The sequence below is a fragment of the Phalangium opilio genome, unplaced genomic scaffold, assembly GCF_054372755.1.
Source record: "Phalangium opilio isolate 3A_F unplaced genomic scaffold, DU_Popi_V2 ptg000024l_1, whole genome shotgun sequence".
NCBI classification, from domain to species: domain Eukaryota; kingdom Metazoa; phylum Arthropoda; class Arachnida; order Opiliones; family Phalangiidae; genus Phalangium; species Phalangium opilio.
In genome coordinates, this window is record NW_028324155.1 from 9,209,229 (window position 1) to 9,231,594 (window position 22,366).

At 38.7% G+C, this 22,366-nt stretch overlaps 2 protein-coding genes across 2 annotated transcripts in view; one reads left to right on the forward strand and one right to left on the reverse strand.

The window, feature by feature from the left end:
* The window catches only part of LOC149692760 (uncharacterized), a 61,364-nt gene extending 39,676 nt beyond the window's left edge, over positions 1-21,688 (reverse strand). Inside the window, exons 1-2 of the mRNA XM_089868630.1 lie at positions 21,306-21,688; positions 19,572-20,253 (exon numbers count right to left, since the gene is read on the reverse strand). Coding sequence (XP_089724756.1) covers positions 19,572-20,141 — 570 coding nt within the window. The 5' untranslated portion in view covers positions 20,142-20,253; positions 21,306-21,688. The remainder of the gene's footprint in view (positions 1-19,571; positions 20,254-21,305) is intronic.
* LOC149692761 (uncharacterized) lies at positions 4,456-5,746 on the forward strand. Its single transcript, XM_089868831.1, has 2 exons — positions 4,456-4,709; positions 4,777-5,746. Exon 2 carries the CDS (start codon positions 4,982-4,984, stop codon positions 5,414-5,416), a length of 435 nt encoding a protein of 144 aa, XP_089724957.1. The 5' UTR covers positions 4,456-4,709; positions 4,777-4,981; the 3' UTR covers positions 5,417-5,746.
* Positions 21,689-22,366: the final 678 nt, after the last annotated feature.

The window sequence follows — 22,366 nt, forward strand, 5'->3', positions numbered from 1 at the left end:
CATCTCACTTCTGGTATTATTCTACTATTATATAGTGGTAAAATTCCTACAAAGGATGAAGACGATAACTTAACACTTAAGAAATTTTACATTATCATAGGAGTAAAATACTGCACTCCACCCTGGATAGTAAAAATCAACGAATTTAAAAGTTAACGCAAAAACCCCTTAAATTTCTCTACGCTGCAGTATCCTCCTCAATTTTCCAATCAAGCTAATGTACGTAACGTTATTCCATCCGTAGATTGGCAAAAAGACCAAAAAAAAGTAAAATATTCAATAACTCGAGTTTTTTATCTTCATCTTAATGCAGCGACACTTGCGGGGGTTGATAGAAAATATCTCCCTTCCTCCCCTGTTCCCTCTTCCCGCTCTTTCCCTTTTTCGTTCGTCAAGCCATCGATTGAGCAAATTTCATTAGGGGCTTCACCCCCCCCCCAGTATCCCCTCTTAGCTATCCCCTCTCCTCCATTTATGTTAAGTCTCGGATGATTGAAGAAAAAAAAAAGTTTTTGGCACGAGACTCTTCCTCTTTTTAATAATTAGGTAGACAAGCCCGCCAAATATTGGCCCCAAATTAGCTCGTGGTACTGTATGGACTACCACCACTCGATAGATGGGCTTCCCGAGGTGTCGGATACTTTTCGCATTTTTTTTTGTGAACGATAAAAACGAAATATTATTTTTTTTTTGAAAATATAAAGATTTTTAACATCTTTTTTTTTTGTTGAAATGATTTGTTTTTTTTAATAGATTGGGGCTTGAACCGCTTGCTTTGAAATATACCACGGAGGAGTCGGATAATTGACAATGATTTTGGGGCTGATTTTTTTAAACCCTCAATTAAAATATTTTTAATAATAAATTTTTCCTGTACTGGGGGATTGTTCCGTAATCTTTTATAGATTGGGCATTGTATTGAAGTATCCGACCCCTTTCTCTCAGTGGTCGCGAATCGACAACGCTTGATCAAAATGAGTACCGAGTAGAAATGTATGGATAAAAAAATTTCTAGGCTCCGATGCTGAAATATTTTCCTTTTTTTATTATTATATTTTTTCTTCCTGGGGGGATAAGCCCCATTATTTTTAGTATCACGGTCGAGCGCCTCTTCTCCTTCCTTTTTCGGAATATTAAAGGTACAGTATCACTACCAAATTAACTTTCTCCATTAAGATTTTCTCTTATCAGTGTAATAAATGTATATTAGAACCAAACCCTAGATTTCGGTAAAAGCAAAAATAAGCGACGTAGGGCTAATATTATAGTTGAGACTGTACCTTTAGTGTTTCGCTTCGCGGAATGAAGGAAAACTACTCGTACGTTAATAGAGTAAATGGAACTGGATCCTCGAGTTCCTCTGCATGGATTTCGGGATTATTAGCCGGAGCTGGCCAAGCCTTGGCTATTAACGTGATTTGATAATGGTACCTAATCATCATCATTTGTAAACTATTCTTGTTCCGAGCTTCGCGAACGCGCGCGGTTAATTTCAGTATATACCCCACCCCACGTGACTGAACATTTAAAGTATACCACGCCCCTTGATATCAATGTATACCGAATTGAATTGAATTGAACTCGGATTTAAGGGTACCGTGTAAACCGCCCAAAAAAGACTTGAAAATTTGGTATTTTTTGTCGAACAAAAATACTCTCTTGAAATTGAATGAATTTTGCCAACTTTCTTTAAGAAGCCCGGTTATTATTAGGTATTTTTTTGTAAAGATATCTCGGGAATCGATTTTAAATCGACTTCCACGTCTTTAAATCGTCCATCCGTGAAACTAGAACCAATATTGATGAAGGCAAGGGGGTATAGATAAATCTAATGACGTTTTTTCCCCGTATCGCCCCGCCTTTCACTGTATTAGCTCAAAATCAATAGGCATAAATGGGAAAAATAAAAAAAAACTGTCCCCGAATCCCGTATGACTTGGCCTTTTCATACGTAATATCATAAATGACATAATATATATAAGTATGCCTGATGGTTCTATGTTATACGCGGTTAATGTTTATGGATTTGGCACATACCTATATTTAATACGTTACTTATGGAGGGTAATATGTAGTAGTGTAGGGGTAAAAAACCTCTGTATATAGAACCAGCCCACATCGTTTATTTACACAAAATACGATTGGTAGGGAGAGAGACGTATGTTGCGGGGTATTGAGTAAACGAAATCTTATGGCCGGGTTAGACTAGTGACGCTTGATGTAATATTTCTATAGAGCCTTAAGGTAGGAACTGCCATTACCGTATCCGTTGGCTAGATTCTTCCACTTCCTCCTTACCTATATATATACAGGCGTTCTTTAATAAAATCGTTCCTTCCTTAAAATCTGACTTGGAAAAAACTCCAAAGGAAAGCAAGCCGTATTGAATTTATTCATAATTTTTGTATTTCATATATTCGTTCCCAAAGGATTATATATTGCCGTACAGTTCGAAGAATTTTTTATTTTATCATGCCCTTAAAATATGCCTTAGGAAAATTGCTTTAATGCTTTTTGAAAATTTTGCTGATTCTTTAAGTTAAGAAATATTTCAAAAGTCAATATAGGCCTATTTATTTTTTTATTTAGGATTTTATTAAGTAACTGGTTCGGATCAGACTGCACCTTTTTAAAAAGGTCAACGGTTCAAAATTAGTCTTTTTCTGTGTAAATAATGTTTTGGCTTATTTACTTTCTCTCTGATTGTCGTAACGCCAAATATTTAGCATCTTTGCAAAGGGGAGAGTTATTATGTCACAAAATTGAGAAGTCATATGACGAATCATCCTTCCTTTTAGGCGTGTGCAACGGGCTTGAATAGTGTAACAATTTGAAATTCAAATTTTGGATAGACAATTTTAATCTCCTTATCTTTATCTTTATCTCGAGTCATTTAATCAAAACTCTATTGTTAGGAAAATACCTTATACGACTCTCGTTAAGACAAACTGATGTCTTGGAAGGTTTGGGCCCCTATTATATTCAAATGGGCGGGAATTCTCGGACCCCCCTATCCACTCCACTCCCCCACCTTTGTATTATATTACAATATGACGGGAAAAGCGATATTATCTAACGTACTTAATACGCGATGGGCACCAGGCCCATCTCTATTTGATGACGGCCAATTGATATAGCACCTTAGAGAGAGAGAGAAGGGGTTTGGCCCCCTAGTATAGATTGGGCCCCCACCCGTATCGATATCGTTGGGATATCTCCTAGTTTCCTTCCCTATTTTGCTATAGATAGTACATGACACCGTGAATTAATTCTATCAACGCGAGAATATAGAGTAATGTCAGTTCTACGTATTCAAACGTCATACCCTTCTAGGTCTTAGCTCAGCGTCATCCCCCTACCAGGCGCGTACAGTATCCCCTCTTACAAAAGCGCGCCTAGAGGGAGGGATACACCGTCTACTCCCCTCTCTACCGACACTACTCTATTGGAATTGCATTTTGTTTATTTTGGTGTTAAAATAGACTAAATAGATATATTTTTTTACGAGTTTTAATTTAGACCTTTCCCAGTCTCGTGCCTTGGAATAAATACGCCTTGACTAAAATTGATCTTTACGCCTTTTTCGAAACGTTATAAATACTCTTACGATTATGAAATTAATTCAGGTTGATACCGCGTATTAGATCACCGGGTAGAGCTATAGTCATCCGCGGTTTCAGATTTATGGTTAGAGCTACGATAGTTTGGGCATGGCTTGGTACGGTTCCAAGCGTACTCGCGTTCGGTCAGCTATAGAGAAAGGATATTACAGATGGTAATCGACCCGCCTGTATATATAGAGGTAACTGAACCATATCGACTTTACCTATACCTATGGCTATAGTTATACAAAACCCTTTGGATAATTACGTCTATTTTTTCTTTTTATTATGGATCAAGCCTAGATATAATCTAAACCTATGTTAGATAATTACGGGTTGGGGCTCCTCTAATTATGTTAGGTATTCCGTAACCAATTATTTTTTACTTGGGTATAAGGAAGAAACTTGAAACTTCCTCGCGAACCACCAAATTACCTAGTCACGTGATATTGTTTAAGCGCACACGTGTTATTTCCGAATTCAAAAACGTATTCAGAACACACGTGACGTTGTTATTTTTCAAAGCGATTGAATTTAAAAATATTTTAAAACAAAATTATTTTAGTTCTAAAGTCTGTAGGGGAAGCCACCCAACAGGCTGAAACTTTAGCATTAATTTCCCATAGAACGCCTGTAAAGATGTTTCACCCGCTGAGCAAATGGATGTCCCTCATTTAGCCAATACCGCGAAACTAACGCAGTAACATCAAATGCAGAAAGCACTTTGCTCCTTAGACTAGGTTTTACGGGTAAAGACAAAGCCAAGAATATGCAATCGACAAAAGCCCTCCTAAAAGCTTGGAACAATAATAGACCAATTCCTGCCACCATGCACAACAACCATAACCGCGCCTTAAGCCTTAAACCTTTTAATAATGTAATAAATAAAATGTTCTAAAATGTACAAAAACTAAACTTGCGAGCAGCCTAACTGCTCCTCCCTGTTCCAAAAGGGAACTGTATGTGAAAAGAAAATAAATATTCATTCATTCATTCATTCATTATAACCATTATGTTTTGTAGGAGAAGCCACCCAACAGGCTGAAACTTTAGCATTAGTTTCCCATAGAACGCCTGTAAAGATGTTTCACCCACTAAGCAATGGCGGTATGATTACTCCCGATGTGTTGATGCATGATGGCTACCTAGCCGACTTTGAAACCTCTCTTGCTAGTAAGGCAAATCGCCACCTTGGAGCGATAAAACACAAGGGCTGCCATTCGTACAATAAGTACCGCGTCATTCGGAACCTTTGGAAGTGCGTTGCAGTGCCAAGTCTAACCTATGGGAACGAGGTGCTCTGTCTCAAGGAGTTCGCGAGAACAGCGTGTGAGCGTGCTCAAACCGCTGCGGGTAAAACAGCTGTGGGTGGCAATTTTATGACGGCAACCGCAGCCATTACTGGCGAGATGGCTTGGTCTTCCTTTGTCTCCAGAGAGGCTAAGAGTAAACTACGTTACCTTGGACGCCTAATCTTCATGGAGGAATCCCGGGTCACCAAACAGATTTATAAATACCTGCGGGCAGTGGGTCATCGTACTCGATGGGTAAACCGCCTGTCGTTCCTTGACAGAGAATATGGCAGCGGAGCCAGCAGATCGGGAGCTTCATCTCATAGAGAATGGTGCATCATTGTTGATACTTCTGTTAAAGCCCTATCAGAGAAGAAGTGGAGAAGTGAAGTAGCTCGCCACCACAGTCTATCAAATCTATGCGGCGAAACTGACTCCATCGGTGGAACCCTTCTATGCCAACGGGATGGCGAGCGATTTGCTTTTCCTAGCACGATCTGGGGCACTCCCCACTGCGGCTAGATTGTCAGAAATTTTCACGGAAGACCCAACTTGTCCTCGATGTGGTGCCGCATGGGAAGATGTGGCGCATATTGAAACTGGGGTTTGAGACGGCAACCCGAAAGGACGCTGTGGCGTCGACCAAACTATTACTCAAAGAGTGGAACACTATGCGCCTGACTTCTCAAGCTAACGCGTGAAGAAAGCCCTGTTATTTATACATTTATTTCTATTTTATTTGAACTTATATAATTTTGTTAAAAGCTGTACATTATACTACTTGTGAGCAATTACTTGCTCCTCCCTGATTTAAAAGGGATTCACCTATGTGAAAAGTTAATAAATATTCATTCATTCATTCTATGCCCATTATGGTTTGTAAGGGAAGACACCCAACAGGCTGAAACTTTAGCATTAATTTCCCATAGAACGCCTGTAAAGATGTTTCACCCGCTGAGCACTGGCGTTATGTTAAAAGCAACCATTCAGGTTTTTTTGGAAAAACCAGGTTCTTTAATCGATTTTGAAACTCCTAATTTTTTTTCGCGGCGTTTTATTTATTTTTTTTTTTAATTTAAAAACCTCGAACCATAAAGTGTTAACATCATTAACCTTATTTACTTAAATTTCTTTTTGGGGGGGGGGGTCGGAAGTACAAAAGAAAAAATAGAAATTGAATTGATCGAAGATAAAAAAAACCTTATTTTTTATCTCTGCTTCCCCGGAAATTTGGTTTTGCAAAAAATAAATATAAAAAACGGTCCTTTTGAAATTTCCAAGCAAGCCAGCCACCGTTTAACAAAAACTATACTTTAAGAAGCTCCGTACTTGTTTGTACCTTAGAAAGTTAGAACTTCTAAGGTAAATTCTTTATTCATTGTGTATTTTTTTTTTCTTTTTCTCGCGCCAAAACTGGTAAAAACGGCGGGAACTTTTAAAGTAAATTCTTTTCCTGACTAATGCATGCAAATCCAGTGGAAGAGGAGAATTTTAAAAAGGGGGAAGCTACTCCTATACGTCTATAAGCTTTTATTCGCGAATAAGAGAGATAACGCACGCGTCTTTCCGCAAACTTGACGACGCCAACGTCACCCCCCTCATTGTCACGTGACAGCGCCTGAAAAGGCGGGAAACTAGAGTGTGTGTGATACCTTTAGAAGTGCGGGGATAAAGCTTCTGATGATAGGCCGAGTCCTATCTAAAACCCAACAGGGACAAGTACTCTAACCAGTCGGTCCCATTCCGAGTAAACAGCGAGTGCGCGAGTATCGTCGTTACTCTAGCAGTAATATTGGGAAGACGTTCATCATTTAATGAAAAATTAATCAAGTGGTCAAGCGATTAATAATTTTTAATCGATATTTATCAAAGACGCGTAAATAAATGAAAAAATTATATAAAAAATTATATCCCTGGATAAGTCAGGGATATGAAAACTAGGGGGAAAAGTCAGGGATAAGTCGGGGATTTAAAAGTTTTTCCTAAAAAGTAAGGGATATGTCAGGGATTTTGTTTGGTATATCAAGCCATGCTTCGAGCAATGCTAAATATGAGACAGGTGTGATGAAGTGGGCTCTGGCAAACACCTTAAAATGGTCAGGGATATTGCCAAAATTTGGTCAGGGATAACCTGGAAAAGTCAGGGATTTTCAATGTAAAAATTTGGTACGAACCCTGTTATTAAAAAATGGTTGCGCGCCTATTTCATATCAAAACTGACGGGAGACATCTGTTCAGAGACAGCCAAAACTGCAGTCCCCCGTACCAAATTCTTAAATATTACTTCATTTAATAGACATCTGATACAATATAACATTATAAAGGGTAGGTGATTGCCTCTGAAACGAAGGTATGGTGGTATGGCGTTGAGAGCGGCGTTAGGTAGGATATTTTTTGTAGCTGTATACCGTTCCCAAATCATGTATATATAGTTCTAGTTTCACCAAGGAGACCATCCGTCTGCGTGGGGTTGGGGTTTGGGAGAAGGACCTCTTGTAGGTCCTTTGATTATCAAGAAAAGCAATGAGGGACTCGATCGATTCCAATACCACCTACCCCTTTTCCACCATTTTTTTGGGGGGAAAAGGAAGGGGGACTTATTCACTCGCTACCTATGAGGGCTCGAGTCTAGGGCTATATTATTTCGGCAGGGCCCCCCGTGTCATTAGCGAAGCTGGGCACGCGCTGCCCTTCATAACGCTTCGACGATTTCTCTCTTTCTCTTTTCCCTCTCTTTCTCTCTCTTCTTCTTCTCTCGCAAGCGTTTCCTCTCCAGGGACCTTTAAATTACCGCGGGACTGGAATCTGTTTCATATAGAAAAGTCGGGCCCATGAATATCGACTTAAGTGCTGTATGGCCACTTGTTAGACACTTATACCAAGGGCGCCTGCGCGAAACGGGGATAGTCTGGAACCCGAAGAAAGTAGTATAGGGTGATTCGTGATTCTGTGGATTCGACGACAAACTGCGACGTGACCTCCATGGTGTGTTAGGTTATTAGGTGCAATGACTTTAAGCCTTGGATATTTTTAATTTAATTTTAGTCCCTTTTTTAAACGATAGAGTCGCTGTTTCCTTTTGGTTTTTGTAGCAAATCGCAATCACTTTTCCGTTTTCGTATGTTCGACGTGTTTTAACGCTATATCTTTCGCGTTTAATCGACCAAGTATTACTATATAGAATCTTGGCTAAGCCTTGGCGACTGTTATTCATTAGGAAGTATCTAGCTATATATTTTTATTTACATTTCATAACCTCCTTTTATACGCATTCGTTTTGAATTTATTTCCTTTCCGGCTCCAGGGAGAGAGGGAGAGAGGGAGGGAGAGAGAGAGAGAGAGAAACTGAGGTTTAAACCTGTTTCCGCTTAAATTCATTTCATATTGATTTGAACTTTATTTTCTATTTCCTTTCTTCCTCATCTTTCTTGCGCTCAACTGGTTTCAGTTGAATTTAAAACCGTAGTGGATTTATATATATAGTACCTTTTATTGATTTTTATCTCAAGTTGTTTGAAAATAAAAGTTTAATATTAAAAACCATGCACGTCTATTTCAAGGATTTCAATCTCAATGTTTCGCTGAATGAATTCTATCTAAATCACGAATATTTATGTATAAAAGTTGAACTGAATTTCTTAATTATTATTATTTCAAATTACATGACTAATTAATTTAGGGATGTTTATACGCTCAACGTGGGTGACTTCTTAGTTTGGAACGCCGTTTTAATTGTTTCATGCAGACTCTATAGAAAATGAAGAAGAAAGAAGCCGAGGCTTAAGATAGTTCCCCCTCTTCTAAAACGCCTCTCTCTCTCTCTCCATCTCTCTCCTCTTCCATCTCTATCCACAGCAGCGTCCTGATCTCAGAGGGTGGTGGCGCGAGGCGAGAACCTTAATTTAATTGACTGGAAAACTTTTGGAAGTACAACCGTCCTTACGAGTCCCCGGTGAGGAAAACACGCTCTTGTTAAAGAGAGGTAAACCCGTATATTACCCCTAAAACAGCGCGTAGAAAGGCTCGGGGAATATGTATTAAGAGCAAAATTGGCTTCTGTCGAAGAGAGAATTTTCTAGCTACCACGAAAAATTAAGGGCGTTAACTCAACGCTCCGCGTGCGAGTGCTGGACTGTGTGAATCAACTCTATACTTATGTAGTGGCTTTTAATAGTGAATTTATTTTAATTCACTCGTTATTATTGAACGATGGTGAGAGCTTGGAAAATTGGCCGGAGTCGCCAAAGGAAAATGATACCACAAAGTAAAATAGGTTTGCAAAAATCACCGGCGATATTAGATTAGGCATATTAAAATATTTTTGTTATAATTATCTCGATTCATGGTGTATAGTTTTCCCTTCCATTGAAAAGGAAACGAGCTATAGGCTTAGTAGAAAAAGAGCGGCTAAAAGTTTCTATACGGTTAGTTTTGGGTTCGTTGTTAGCTAATTGTCCGTCTCTATACACGAAGCGAGCGGTATAAAGATCGGATATATATATAAGAAACCCCGCCCGCTTGCTCAAAAGCTCTCTTTTCAAAAAGTTAACGACGCATTAGAACTCTCTTTTTGTCTTGATTATTACGGAACAAAACGCCTTTAATTCGGAGGCTCCAACCCCCCCCCCCACCCCCGCTTTTCCTCCATGGTGGGCCAACCAATTTTCTTTTCTTTAAGAAAAACCCTGGAAGTTCAGTTACCCTTTTCAAGTTGCTTTCAGAAATGAAAAACAGCACGAGCTCTAATTTGAAATCTATATAATCTCAATTAAATTGAAACGTACAAAGAATAGTTTGAAAAACATTCGCTATTTGCCGTGTATACCGAATGTTCGCCTATCAAACCTCTATTACCAGTAGTGAGATGAGACTAGAAGTGAAGGGCTCTAGCATTGGTAATAGATCCTGGCATTAGTGAACAAATTTGAGGATTTTTGCCGCTTCAATCGCGCCTACGCTAGAGAGAAAAAAATTGGTCGAGTTCCAAAAAAATTTCTTACCCTCTTCCCCTCAACCTAAAGCGGCGAAACACGGACGCGGGTGCTTGAATCTAGTTCGGCCGTCTACCACCGCGAGCGTCTCACGTTTTGGAGCGGAAATTCTGAAACCGCCACTAGAGGGCCAACCGTTGGTGTGTTATCAAGAATATTCACTTTCGCCGAGTGAAGAATTTCGTTAGCTCAGTACTTCTAGTCTCATCTCACTTCTGCTATTACGAAACTTTCGCGGATGTTTTTCATAAGACAAAACAAAAACGCAAACTCATTTAAACGCGTATTTGTACTTAAACCTAATTATTTCACGTACTTCGCGTTGTTCCACGGGAGCCCCGCGAGGTATGATGGGTATAGAACTATACTCCAGACGTATATTACAAGAGTTACTATTAATAAACCCGAGCATGTACGGATACTATATACCATATATTTTTCCAGACAACGATGACGGTATATGACAGCTAATCAAAATAGAGAACTTCTCTATATTGAGTTCTTCTTAGGCTTAGCTCGGTTGGTTGCCAATATACAAACACTCCAACCGTCCCTCTTCGTCCACTTCATCCTTCTTGAAGAGTTAAGAGAAAAAAATCTTGATGAAAGAAAACTATAAGAGAGAGAAGGTGGGAGAGAGGGGGAGAGAAAAAACGCGATCCCATAAAATGTAGACTGTTTAGGCTATACTGCGATGGAGATGATGAGAGGGTGAGCGAGGAAAGAATGAAGTACACTTTGGCAGAAATGTTGTTTTTATGGGAAGAGAACTTTAAATTCGTCGGGGTACCTTGCAGAAGTTCCTTGTTTAATGTAAAGCATTAACAACAAACGAGGACGTACTTTTAAAGTGTTCGTGACATAATTTTCGTCATCCACAAACTTAAAATGCGAAAAAAAAAACGTTGAAAAATCTACTTTATTATAATATGTTTACTTTTTTAATTTGGCTTCGTAGCAATTTATAAAATTGCAATCAAAGTATTGTGTTTGGAAAAGGTCTAGTTAAAATTTGGTTTCGTTTCATGACGTAGTAAGGAGAAATTTTCTCTCTAGATTTCGCTTACGTGACGCCTGTTATTGTCTCCGCGCCGCGTTAAGCCTATTTTATTCAGATTCGCGCGGCATTAGTAGACTCGGGAGTCTCAGGCGCTCGCGCTCGGCTTTTCCGCGAGATGCCGTGAGTGACGTAGCAAGGAGAAAAACCCGCCAAAAATCTTCTCCGCAAATTTGCTTTTGCCCCCCAAATTGTTTTTTAAAAGTGTTTTCCCTCATATATTGATCAAGCATATTTTTGGAATCAGAAGAGTTTAAACTCTCAAAAAAGTAAGGTTTTCTTTAGATTTGAGATAATTTTTAAACCATGTCGCTATTCCTTTAATAAGATGAGTTATAAGTAACTGATAAAATTATGAAATATGTCAGGATGGGTCCCCTTGCACTTCAAGAAGATATACTTCTAAATTTTTTTCTTTATTCATTTACTCGTGGTAGTATGGTTGGCTAAAGTGTCAGAACCATTTTAAAAACTTATCTGTCGTTTGTGTGTGTGTGTGTCTTTCGACAAGTGCTTACTTTGAAGGAAAACGGGAGCGACGTTAAGCCTTTTCGCAACGTACTAGATAGATAGACTTCCTAATATTTCTTTACATACGTCACCTAAGCCTTTGCGGCCAAATCACTCCCGATCCATGAGAGGGAAGGGGGAAATGGTAAAGACACTTTCAAGTACCCATCTACGCTAAAGTTTGTTTTTTCCCCCCAACTTATTAGAAAATGAAAAAAAAAATTCACGTGAACTTTTTCTTATCAAGTCTTTACTTAAGGCTTGGCAACTTTATTAAAAACGCAATTAATCTCGCGACCTAGTTTTTTTAAGCGTATCACGTGACCCTCTTTTTTAATCTTAATTTAAGTTTATAAAGTTGAAGTTTCGCGTTACGCTGAACTGTCAAATAACTCAAATTTAATTAAGGGTTTTCTCGGTTGTCGTGGGTTGCTTTAATATCAAAGTTATTTCTCGCTAAATTTAAATCTCGATGACGTGTTAATTTTGTTTTTATCGCTTAGTTTTCTCGCGTATTCAATGGGGCGTACAGAGATTTCTCAGATACATTAAGGAATGGTTGGTAGGTTTGGCGGCGTAATTTTAGTAAATACGGCTTCGAATATTTAGGCTTAGAGACGCAAATCGAGCGTGGATTAAAATCCAATTTATTCAAAGACACGTATACCTTACGTTTGTAGACGAATTTCGAAATTAAGCCGCATGGATCTCGTAAATATTCATCTATTGAGGACGGGAAAACTGGGGGAGAGCGTTTGGAACATGGGATACCAGCGAGTACATTAAATCTCACTGCGTACACAGTTAATGTCGGTCCTCTGTTGGATATAAAGTCCATGAATCCATTTGCAGTCGTTGAATTGAATTTAGATTTAATCGCTAATGCCTTTATATAGGGGGAAGCGTAATTTAACCCCCCATCTGTTATGAACTTGTAATTCGGATTAGTATATATTAAACACGAGGTGTCTAATACTTCGCTATAGGTATTACTGACCCTGAGAATAAGGAGGTCTTGACCACCTTGTTTTTAACCTCCGCATCGTTAAGGCGACCCTGGAGGTAAAAAAATATATGAAAAACTCTTGGCTTGGATGTGAACTGATTTCGCGTAGATTTATGAGCTGGGTAGTTTTTTAAGTAGGGTTGCGAAACTGATTTATTTCTGCATGCGGGAATATTTTTAGGCGTGATATTTCAGCCATCAAGGCTTAAAAGTAGTTTTAGTTTTTTGATAAAATATGAAGTGGGTGAGCGTTAGTGTTATAACGTGGAACAAAAGACTCTCTTTGCACGCTTTTTACCCATTAAAGTTTTTTTTTCTTCAGTTCCACACCGTTATTTCGCCCAGAACTTACTCGGGACTAGGTTTTTGACCAAGGCTTAGGTTAAAAGAAAAGGAATAAATCCAATTTTTCTTCTTTTTTGCGTGGTTTGTTTTGAATTTCAACAAAACCCCTCGGAATTGGTTAGATGAACTGCGAAGAACCGCTAAGTTTCAAACGGAAGAGGGGTTACTACCGGATACCTGCATGGATATAGCCAAGGATTTTGAATAGGGAATTTTAAAATTATGAAATTAAAAGTTAGCGAACTACATATTGGCAGAAGTAGGATAAGGGACTAGAAGTACTGAGCTAACCAAATTCTTCACTCGGCGAAAGTGAATATTCTTGATAACACACCAACGATTGGCCCCCTGGTAGCGGTTTCTGAATTTTCCCTCCAAACGTGAGACGCTCGTGGCCTAACTAGATTCAAGCACCCGCGTCCGTGATCCACTGCTTTAGGTTGAGGGGAAGGGGGTAGGAAATATTTTGGAACTCGACCAAGTTTTTTCTCTCTAGTGTAGGCGTGATGGAAGCGGCATAAAATCCTCAAGTTTGTTCACTAGTGCCAGGATCTATTACCAATGCTAGAGCACTTTACTTCTAGTCCCTTATCTTACTTCTGATATTGGTTATTGTAATTTATAAGTTCGTGATGAGTTTTCATCACCGCTTTAGGATATACCCTAGCTTATTTCTTCTAGTAAATTCCGTGTGAATTTGGATTTAAGTTTGGATATCGTCACGAATAAGGAAGGGAATTCCTTGGTATCTTTTCCTCCCGAACTGTGAAATCTGATGATGAAAAACGCTATACGCTCGTTTTAAGAAAAACAAGGAAATGCTTTTTCAGTTGGCAACGAACCTTATTTTTCTCCTCTTCTTTTCCCATTTAAGATTTTATGGTGTATAAACCCTGTAAGGGAGTCAGTAGTATCCCAGTATGGTTAGGTTGCCTTAGTACATTTCATCTCAGATAATTAAGTCTATTTTTATTTTTATTTTTTTCAAAACTATTTGAGTTTTTCCAAACTTATCACATTATTTCTTTCTCATTTTTTTTGTTGCAGAAAAAAACCAAAACCCAAAAAAACAAATGACGTTTATGTCGCCAACGACCAATAAAAGGCGACATTCAAAATTCTGGAGTTACCGCGATAAATGGCTCTAAATTACGTACGATTTCGGGTGAACATTAACAACTACTAAAGAGAGGAGTGTGGTATATCGACTTGGGTAAGTACACTGTGTTTCCCTTATCTTTAAACAACGTGACTTGACCACGTAAGACATTAGCCAACTGAATAGTGACAAACCTCGAGTTAGGGGACAAGAGACGCGTTTCTTACTTGATGGCGCTCCATTAAGAAGAGACTTAAGTATCCTTATACTTCAAATGTGTTTTAGGATGTGATCTGAATAACAATCTGCAGGTTTTGGTTTACTCTACTCGCGTACTACTCATTTAGATTATATCTTTTGAGCACACTATTTTTGGGATACGTATTACCAGAAGTGAGATGAGACTAGAAGTGAAGGGCTCTAGCATTGATAGTAGATCCAGGCACTAGTGAACAAATTTGAGGATTTTATGCCGCTTCCCACGCGCTAAAACTAGAGAGAAAAAAATTGGTCGAGTTCCAAAAACATTTCCTACCCCCTTCCCCTCAACCCAAAGCCGCGGAACACGGACGCTGGTGCTTGAATCTAGTTCGGCCGTCTACCGCCACGAGCGTCTCACGTTTTGGAAGGAAAATTCAGAAACCGCTACCAGAGGGCCAACCGTTGGTGTGTTATCAAGAATATTCAGTTTCGCCGAGTGAAGAATTTCGTTAGCTCAGTACTTCTGGTCTCATCTCACTTCTGGTGTTACGTTCTTTATACCGCCTTGTTTTAAAGGTTTAATGACACTAAGGCTATATTATAATCCCATCTACTAACTTTTTACGGACCTTTATTTTAAAAATATTCTCGGGTTTTATTGCGAAATAGCAGTTTTCCCCAAGGGTTTTTCCCAAGATATTTTAAAGGGGTTTAAACCCCCCTGTTTTATGACGTCGTAAAAAAGTATTGTTTTTACCCTCGACTGATGTTCAGAGGCCCTGGAGTATGAGAATTAACATGGTGTATTTATCCGCGCGATGTTTGAACTCGAGTAATATTATTCCTATTTCACAGCGTATCCTCTTTTGTTTTGCCAAAATTGAAGGATAAATTTCATCAAAATCATTTTAAACTTTACTATATCTATAAAGCTGAGGCGGATTAACATTCAATTTTAAACTCGATAGAAAAGGAAGTAGTCTTTACCGGGGATAAAATATCTAGTCCGAGGTTTTCCTATAGGACTTACAATACGATATTGCATGCTCTCGATCGAGTGAATCCCCCTTAAAATGAATAACAATAGATTGTTCTCGGATTCTATGAAATACAATATAGAACGGACTGAATTTCATTATATAGCGCCTGTCACAGTTTGCATTAGGAATACGGGCTTATAAGGGTGATTCCCCCCTTATAACGCATTGACAATTGACAATGGTATTACGTACTGACACTCCGTTGTTTAAACGTAACCGTTTTTTATCCATAACCTGATACCGTCTATAAAGCCACGAGTGTTGACTTAAAATACAATGGCTAACGCCTTTATCTTCGGTCGTAATTTAACTCGGAGAAACACGGTAAAGATATTCGTGGTGAATGAATTAATGAAGCCAAATTGGGGATGGTGTTAGGTAATATATACGGAATAGATGTTAGGAATTCAGGCTTATACCCTATTAATGATTTCCAGGCGAATAAGACCCGACGATTGTCACTGAAACTATTCCATTAAGAGGTAGAACACTTTCCAAATATATTATTAAATTACGACGATGTTATTGATAATACTCGTAATTGTCCGACTCCTCTACTCCGCGCGAGACACGAGGAGTATAGCTTTCTTATATCGATAGCCAATTTCGATTGAAAGCTCGTGCCGTGTCATTCATGCCTTCGACGCGATTATAATTCTAGCCTTGTCAGACTAGGATGTCGAATTCGACGAAGTGGACTAGGGTGAGGATTGAGAAACAGCTAGTAGGGGGTTTAGTTGTATAAGAAATTTGGCGGAGGGTGGAAGCCATACATCAAGAATGATAAATAGCTCCACCAGTGGCCGCATTTATCACTCCTATATTGCATTGCGCCCAAGAAATTTATACGAACGGAGACCGGGCGGGGGGGGGGGGCTTGAAACTTACCCCATACTTCAATATATAGTAGTAGTAGTAGACTATGTTTCGATATAATGGCTTTAGGGTGTAGCTTATAGTTCTCCGTTCGTATTTTTCAACATTAAGATTGTTAAATATGAATTTTGGACACGTTATACCCGAAGAATGCCTATTCATTTATAGGTATACTATAAGTTTTGACAACTTTACGCGGTGAAATATCATTCTCGTATGACTTAATAAACCACTAATTAATCAGGAAGGAGTTTTAATCAACGTTTTTCGTATCAAAATATGTGCTGTACATATTCTTTCCAACTTGGGGTTACGAAAATCGGTGTGCTTTTCAATGAACTGGAAAAAAATTGTTTGGTTAATAAAGTTTTCGTCATTCATTTCCCGCGGGAGAGAGAGAGGAACGAAAATAGCAAATAATTGAGACTGTAAAAGCAAGTGAAACGAGGAGGGAGAAGAGATCGAGCTGAAACCAAAAGGGAATGTCTAAGATTAGTCTGGTTGGTCGGTTGCTAAGAGAAGCGAAACCGAGAGAGAGAGAAAGAGCAATAAAATATCAGGAAAGAGAGGAAAAAGAAGAAAGAGGAAAAGGAGGGGGAAAGAGTGTCGAACATTAATCGATTTTTACCTTCACTTTCTTATACTTACATTACCAGAAATTATCCCTCCCCTTTCTGCTAGGGTAAATACAACGTTGGAAGGGGTAGTGTTTCCGACAGAGAAGTGGTATTTTTAGGCCTAAAGCTCTACTTCTTCCAAGCTTGGGTTATTCTACGAATCACTCGCAGTGTGGAATGGAGTAAGCCCCTTTGGTAAACATTACAGTACCGTTCTTTTTTAAGCCGGTAATATCTCATATTCGTTATTCGGGGAATTCCGAGCAGGGTGTCGCTCGCTAACAAAAATAGACCAATTTAACTCTCTGACGAATATTCGGTATTCGAAGAGTTTCGAGTGAAAACAGTCGCTCGAGCAGACGTTAAACCGAGGGATACGATAGTATTTATTTGTTAATTGTAACCTTGAAATAAGTTGTTCGACCCCTTTGTAGGCGCGTGGGAGAGGTAGGATACTTACATACACGTGTAAAAGGCAATTACGCCTCCAGCTCACGCGATTCATCCATCTACAAAAGGGGGGGGGAGCGATTGTCTTCGTCCATCTTTTCTGTCACGCGAGGGATTTTCGATGGACCATCTTATCGCTGTTTATCGCGATACTTTCCAGCACGGATATCTGCATTGGCTTAAAGGCTGGTTGTATTCCACGCTTGTTTATGATAGAAATGGTCTATTTTTATGTTCCCCTTCATACGCGTTCAAATAGCTTTGTAATAACTAAGAATATAAATACTTTATAGGTAGGTATTGTTCTTAATACTATTATCAGATCGATTGGACGATTTTTTTCTCAATCTCTCTACCTATATTTGAAATTATATTTCGGGGTAAACACGAAAAAAAAAACTCCGTTGTGTATTTAGTTCCATTGTATCCATTTCCGGTTTGAAAGAAATAGCACCGGATATTAGACTTGGGTTTTCTATACCATAGAAAAAATTCTTATTGGAGAAAAATACACACTCATTTTTCCCGGGGATGCGAAAGTAAATATATATTTATACGCGTTGACTTTCCTTCCTTAAGAAGAAATAAATTATTTAAAAAAAAAGGAAAAAAGAAAAAGAAATCTAGATTAAGGATGGATACTCTCGTAAAAAATATTTGAATTACCGTACGATGTAGGTGCGAGGTTCGCAATTATATCTTTATCATTATGAATAGATTTTATTTTTTAAATGAATAATTAAACCACGGTCAATTTCGTAAAACGATCATATATATATATATTTGCCGATTTATTTGCTTTATTTTTAATCAGGTGACGCCAGGATAATATGAATATTACTCGTGTAAGGCTTGAATTGATTCTTGATATTCTTTCAAGCGTAACAAGGGTCTTTATTCTTCTAAGAAAACAAGGGACTTGCCGCTTTTTTTTCCACCTTATTTCTTTCTCTCTCTCTTTACCAAAATCGCAAATTGCCGAAAGAGTGAAGGAGAAAAATCTTGGTTAGCGCTTGCCTCTCTCTCTCTCTCTTACTCCCGATCTCTCTTCTTCTCCTTGATCCCTGGACCAACCAACCTCCTTTATTTTTTTTTTCCTTGAGCAGGAAGTTTCCGCGTTTTTTCGACTCATTAGACTGCGCGTGGTGGAAAGGTTGAGGGGGGGGGGGTGTCTATCATTTCGCGCTTTTTTTCTTCACGCGCCAAAAAGAATATTCAAAGGGTACGCATGCGCCAGGCATGAGGTTCTTTTCCATTATAGTATATCAAGGTTAAGTTTAATTTCAGTAGAAAAGTGAATAATAGGTTTTGTATTTTTAAAGCATATCAAGGTAGCTAGACGCGTGGGTGAGTTTGAGAAATAAATGAAAAATATACGTATTAATTCCCCTATAGCTCAATACTTATAATAAGTTCAGAATTGAAAAGTCCCAGATGGTTGTTACATTTAAAAATTATTTTTTAGCATAAAAACATGTTTTTCTCTTACGCTGTTTTTCGGGTTTTTGCTATTTTAATAGTTCATCAATCTTCTAGTGAAAAAAAACACGCAAACGTATGTAGCTTCTTTTTATTACGCGAGTTCCTATTACTATTTCGCGTGATTAAATTCGAATAACATAAAAGAAATGTTTTCAAGGATTAAAAAATTTTCCTTCTCCATCTTTTGCATATATAAACAGAATTTTTAAGGAGAGAAAGACAGAAGTAAAAAAAAAAACATACGTAAAATAAGACCGAAAAACTCCCTCTTGGATTTGTTTTTCGTTAAGGGAACGAGGCCAGCTTTTCCTTTATGGATGAGGATGAGGGATATATGGAAGATGCTGGGAGAGGAGAAAGAGTTCCTAAAGATTGAGATGCCGCGTGTCCTAGCTTTTGCTTTTATTTTCTCCCCCTATTTTTTATACTTTTTCTTTAGTATCGTCTTGAAATGATAATACGTACCAAGCTATTTTCTACGTGTTTTCTATTTTACTGTACATATAAGCATTGCACTCGCTGTGATTTCGCGATGAAATTTTACTTTATACAGTATGAAATTCAGCGGGTGCTTTTTTCCCCAGTACGAATTTATACATTTCGTTTAATTATTTGCATATTTTTCTTGGGTTGCTTAAATTTAGGGAAACTGACTGTTAGTTTTAGTCTGATTTAACACCTTTATTTATGTTAATATTGATTAATTTTTATATGCTAAAATTACTGTTTTTTCTCTGATTTGGTAGCAAAATATTTGTTTATTGGCGTTGTTTCAATCTTGGAATGCCCAAGACCCCCCCTCCCCGGATATTTTTGTTGGGTACTATATTCGAGAATGTATGTAGCCCCGAGTCCCCAATAAACCGTGCCCAAAAAGTTATATAACTTTGTTAGCAAGACTGAATTTCTATACTCTTTTCAAAATTTCTTCAATTTAAATAAGTTTATAGACAATTTGCTTGAATTATAAAAAATAAATGAATAATTTCAATGCATTACTCACGGGTATTTTAGAGTAGGAAGTCAACCAAACGCTGTTAGGATCATCAGTTGATTTGCTTTGCGGTTGGGAGTATATTTGGACACTGGGAATGTTAGTTTCCTCGGCGTTATAAGGGGGATTGTTTCCGTTGGCCCCTTGGGCGTGTCTAGTCCAACGACGCGCGAAAAAATCATCCGGATAAACCCTTCGTTTCTTCCGATGGCTATTTTCTGACCCCGATCCCGATCCGGCGGATGAATCTTTGGTGTAGTATGGAAAAGGAAGATCGTCTTCCGAGACGGGATGAGCTGGTTTCCGGAAACCGCGAACGGGGATCCCTCCTTGACCTTGACCATCTTGACCCGAGTAAAGTGTTTTCTCGGCGCGCACCGGACACTTGCACGGTTGCTCCCGGCCGTTCCACTCTTCTAATTGGCTACGATATTGCCCGTAAAACGTATAAGTGTAATAAAAATTGGCCCCTAAACCGAGGTATAAAACGCAAATGGCTACTGTTAAAACTCGAACGTAATTATTAGCCGTTTTTGAAGGTGACTTCGACCCGTCCTTTTTCTCCGTGTCCATTGTCATGTTTGCGAGTGGTGGTAACTTTATTTTTACTTAACCGTAATTATTTATTTATTTATTTATTTATTTTTAATCGAGATTAGAGTATGGTTAGAAGATAGGTAATAACGTCTTCCTGCAATTAAAATCATGTAAAATTTATCAATTTAGTGACGTCAATCCGTGCATGCGCGCGTCAATAAATTAATTTTAGGTATTTAATGAGATGTGGTTTAATAATCCTACAGTCCAATAATTCCTCCTTCCCGCCGCCGCCGCCGCCTTTGATAAATTGGCTCTTCTATCTACGTATCTTTCTAAAATGGCGCCAACGGTATTAAGTCCGTAGATCTAACATTGGGTCCCGAGGGAAGTCGGGGCTACCTATGTATAGGATTTGAATCCAAGTAGGTACTTGTAAACGCCACTAATACTCGGACGAAACTTTTCGTGTTTACCATTAAAGCTTTAATTGGAAAAGGGTCTACTCCCTCTCCCCCCCTTCTTCTCCTAAATCACGAGCCCCCCCCCCGACCGTCAAACGCGGGAGCGCGAGATCTATGAACTCACGAGGGGGTAACCACTACGCCAATTAAACAATATATATAAATGACGTCTAATTGCATGCATGGAGAAAACGAAATTGGTTTGTTTTTCTCTAGGCCTACGTTTAATTTTATCAGAATTACATTTAGGTCAGGGATTTTTACTGGGGTGGTTATCCCCTCGTTAGGAGAGTATATAATAAATATATAACATATGCAAATGCGTATATATATATATATATATATATATATATATGTAGGTTTTCGTGAGCGCGACTCGCTTTAACATTGATTTTTGGTTTAGCGAAATCTTTCCCCGGAGTGTATTTCTCCTTGCATTTGCATATTCGATAATATATGATATAATATAATAGAATATAAATCTCCTCTCTTACTATCAACTGAAACGCCTTCGAGGGATAGTTATCCTCGTTAAATTTAACCAGAAACATAGTGACAATCCTTGTATACAGACTTTAAAGTACAAACTTTAATTATTTACTAAAACTCTTTGACAATTCAGAGTCTATTGTCCCTTCGCTGACATATTTTTAGAAATTTAAAAAGTTCCAACGTGCAACATTAATGTTAACGTTGAAACAAAACCCGCGATAAACGTCTTTAAAATAAAATGCGACCCTACCTTCCATTTCAACGTTGTTCTAACGAAAATTGTCGCCAAATACGTTCTTGTTTTTCCAAATGGTGCGGAATTTTCCCTCGTTACATTATGTTGGATGTCAGATTAGCGTCGAAACCAGCGGAGGATCTCGACGACGCGTACGTTAAGAAGGGGATTGGGGTTTCTTTTTTTATTTTTAATATCCGGGAAAACTGAGTTTCCCTGAGAAATCTCTTACTCTGAGATCTTCCTTATTTCAGGAAGAGCGCGACGCCTTACGAGGGCGAGCTCTGGGATCGTTCCTTGATCGTTTCTCCTCCGGCTTGTCGGCTCCTCTTAGCCACTCTGAGTCCCGACCGCCTGATAGATTCCCTTATATAGTTTTCGACGCTTCGTCCTCCGTCCGCCTCGGGGCGCTGCTGCTATACCAAACCTATGGCTCTACTTGGGATTATAAGCCTAAAGAGAAACTAGGCAGGTTTTTGGCGGGAAAGAGCGTATATACGCAATCCCGAGCGCGTGAAATTCTTCCCGTATCTTGAAGAAGCGCGAAATCCCACGCGCGTGAACTTTCTTTTGAAATAAAATAAAAAACACGTGCGCGAGCTAAGTTTTGGCGTGATTCAAAGGGCGCGCGCATAATTACTTCCACGTGCAAACACGTTTAATTATAATGAAATTTGGAATGAAATTTAACGTATTTAAGGGTCTATTGTTTTGGCTCAAATACCATACCATATTTATCCGGAGTTTATATATACGACTCCTAAGTTCTAGTCGGTTACCCAAAAAGGAAGCTGGAAGCTCGAAACACTCGCATGCACGCTATACTAAATTTCCCGCCACTCGAAAAGGGCGGGAAAAATTTTATCCTAGCTCTTTAGGATCGAGTTGCACGCGACGTCGCGTGGATTTCTATACAAACCACCAAACTTAACCTTCCGTGTCATAACGTGACCCTAAGCCTTAGATACGAACCTAAACCCCTTTACAACGCGAAATAGATTAAATTAGCGTTGCATTTTCGCCTCGATACGAACTCGATGGAAGCGCTTTTGGCTGGTGGCTTTACTTAAATATTA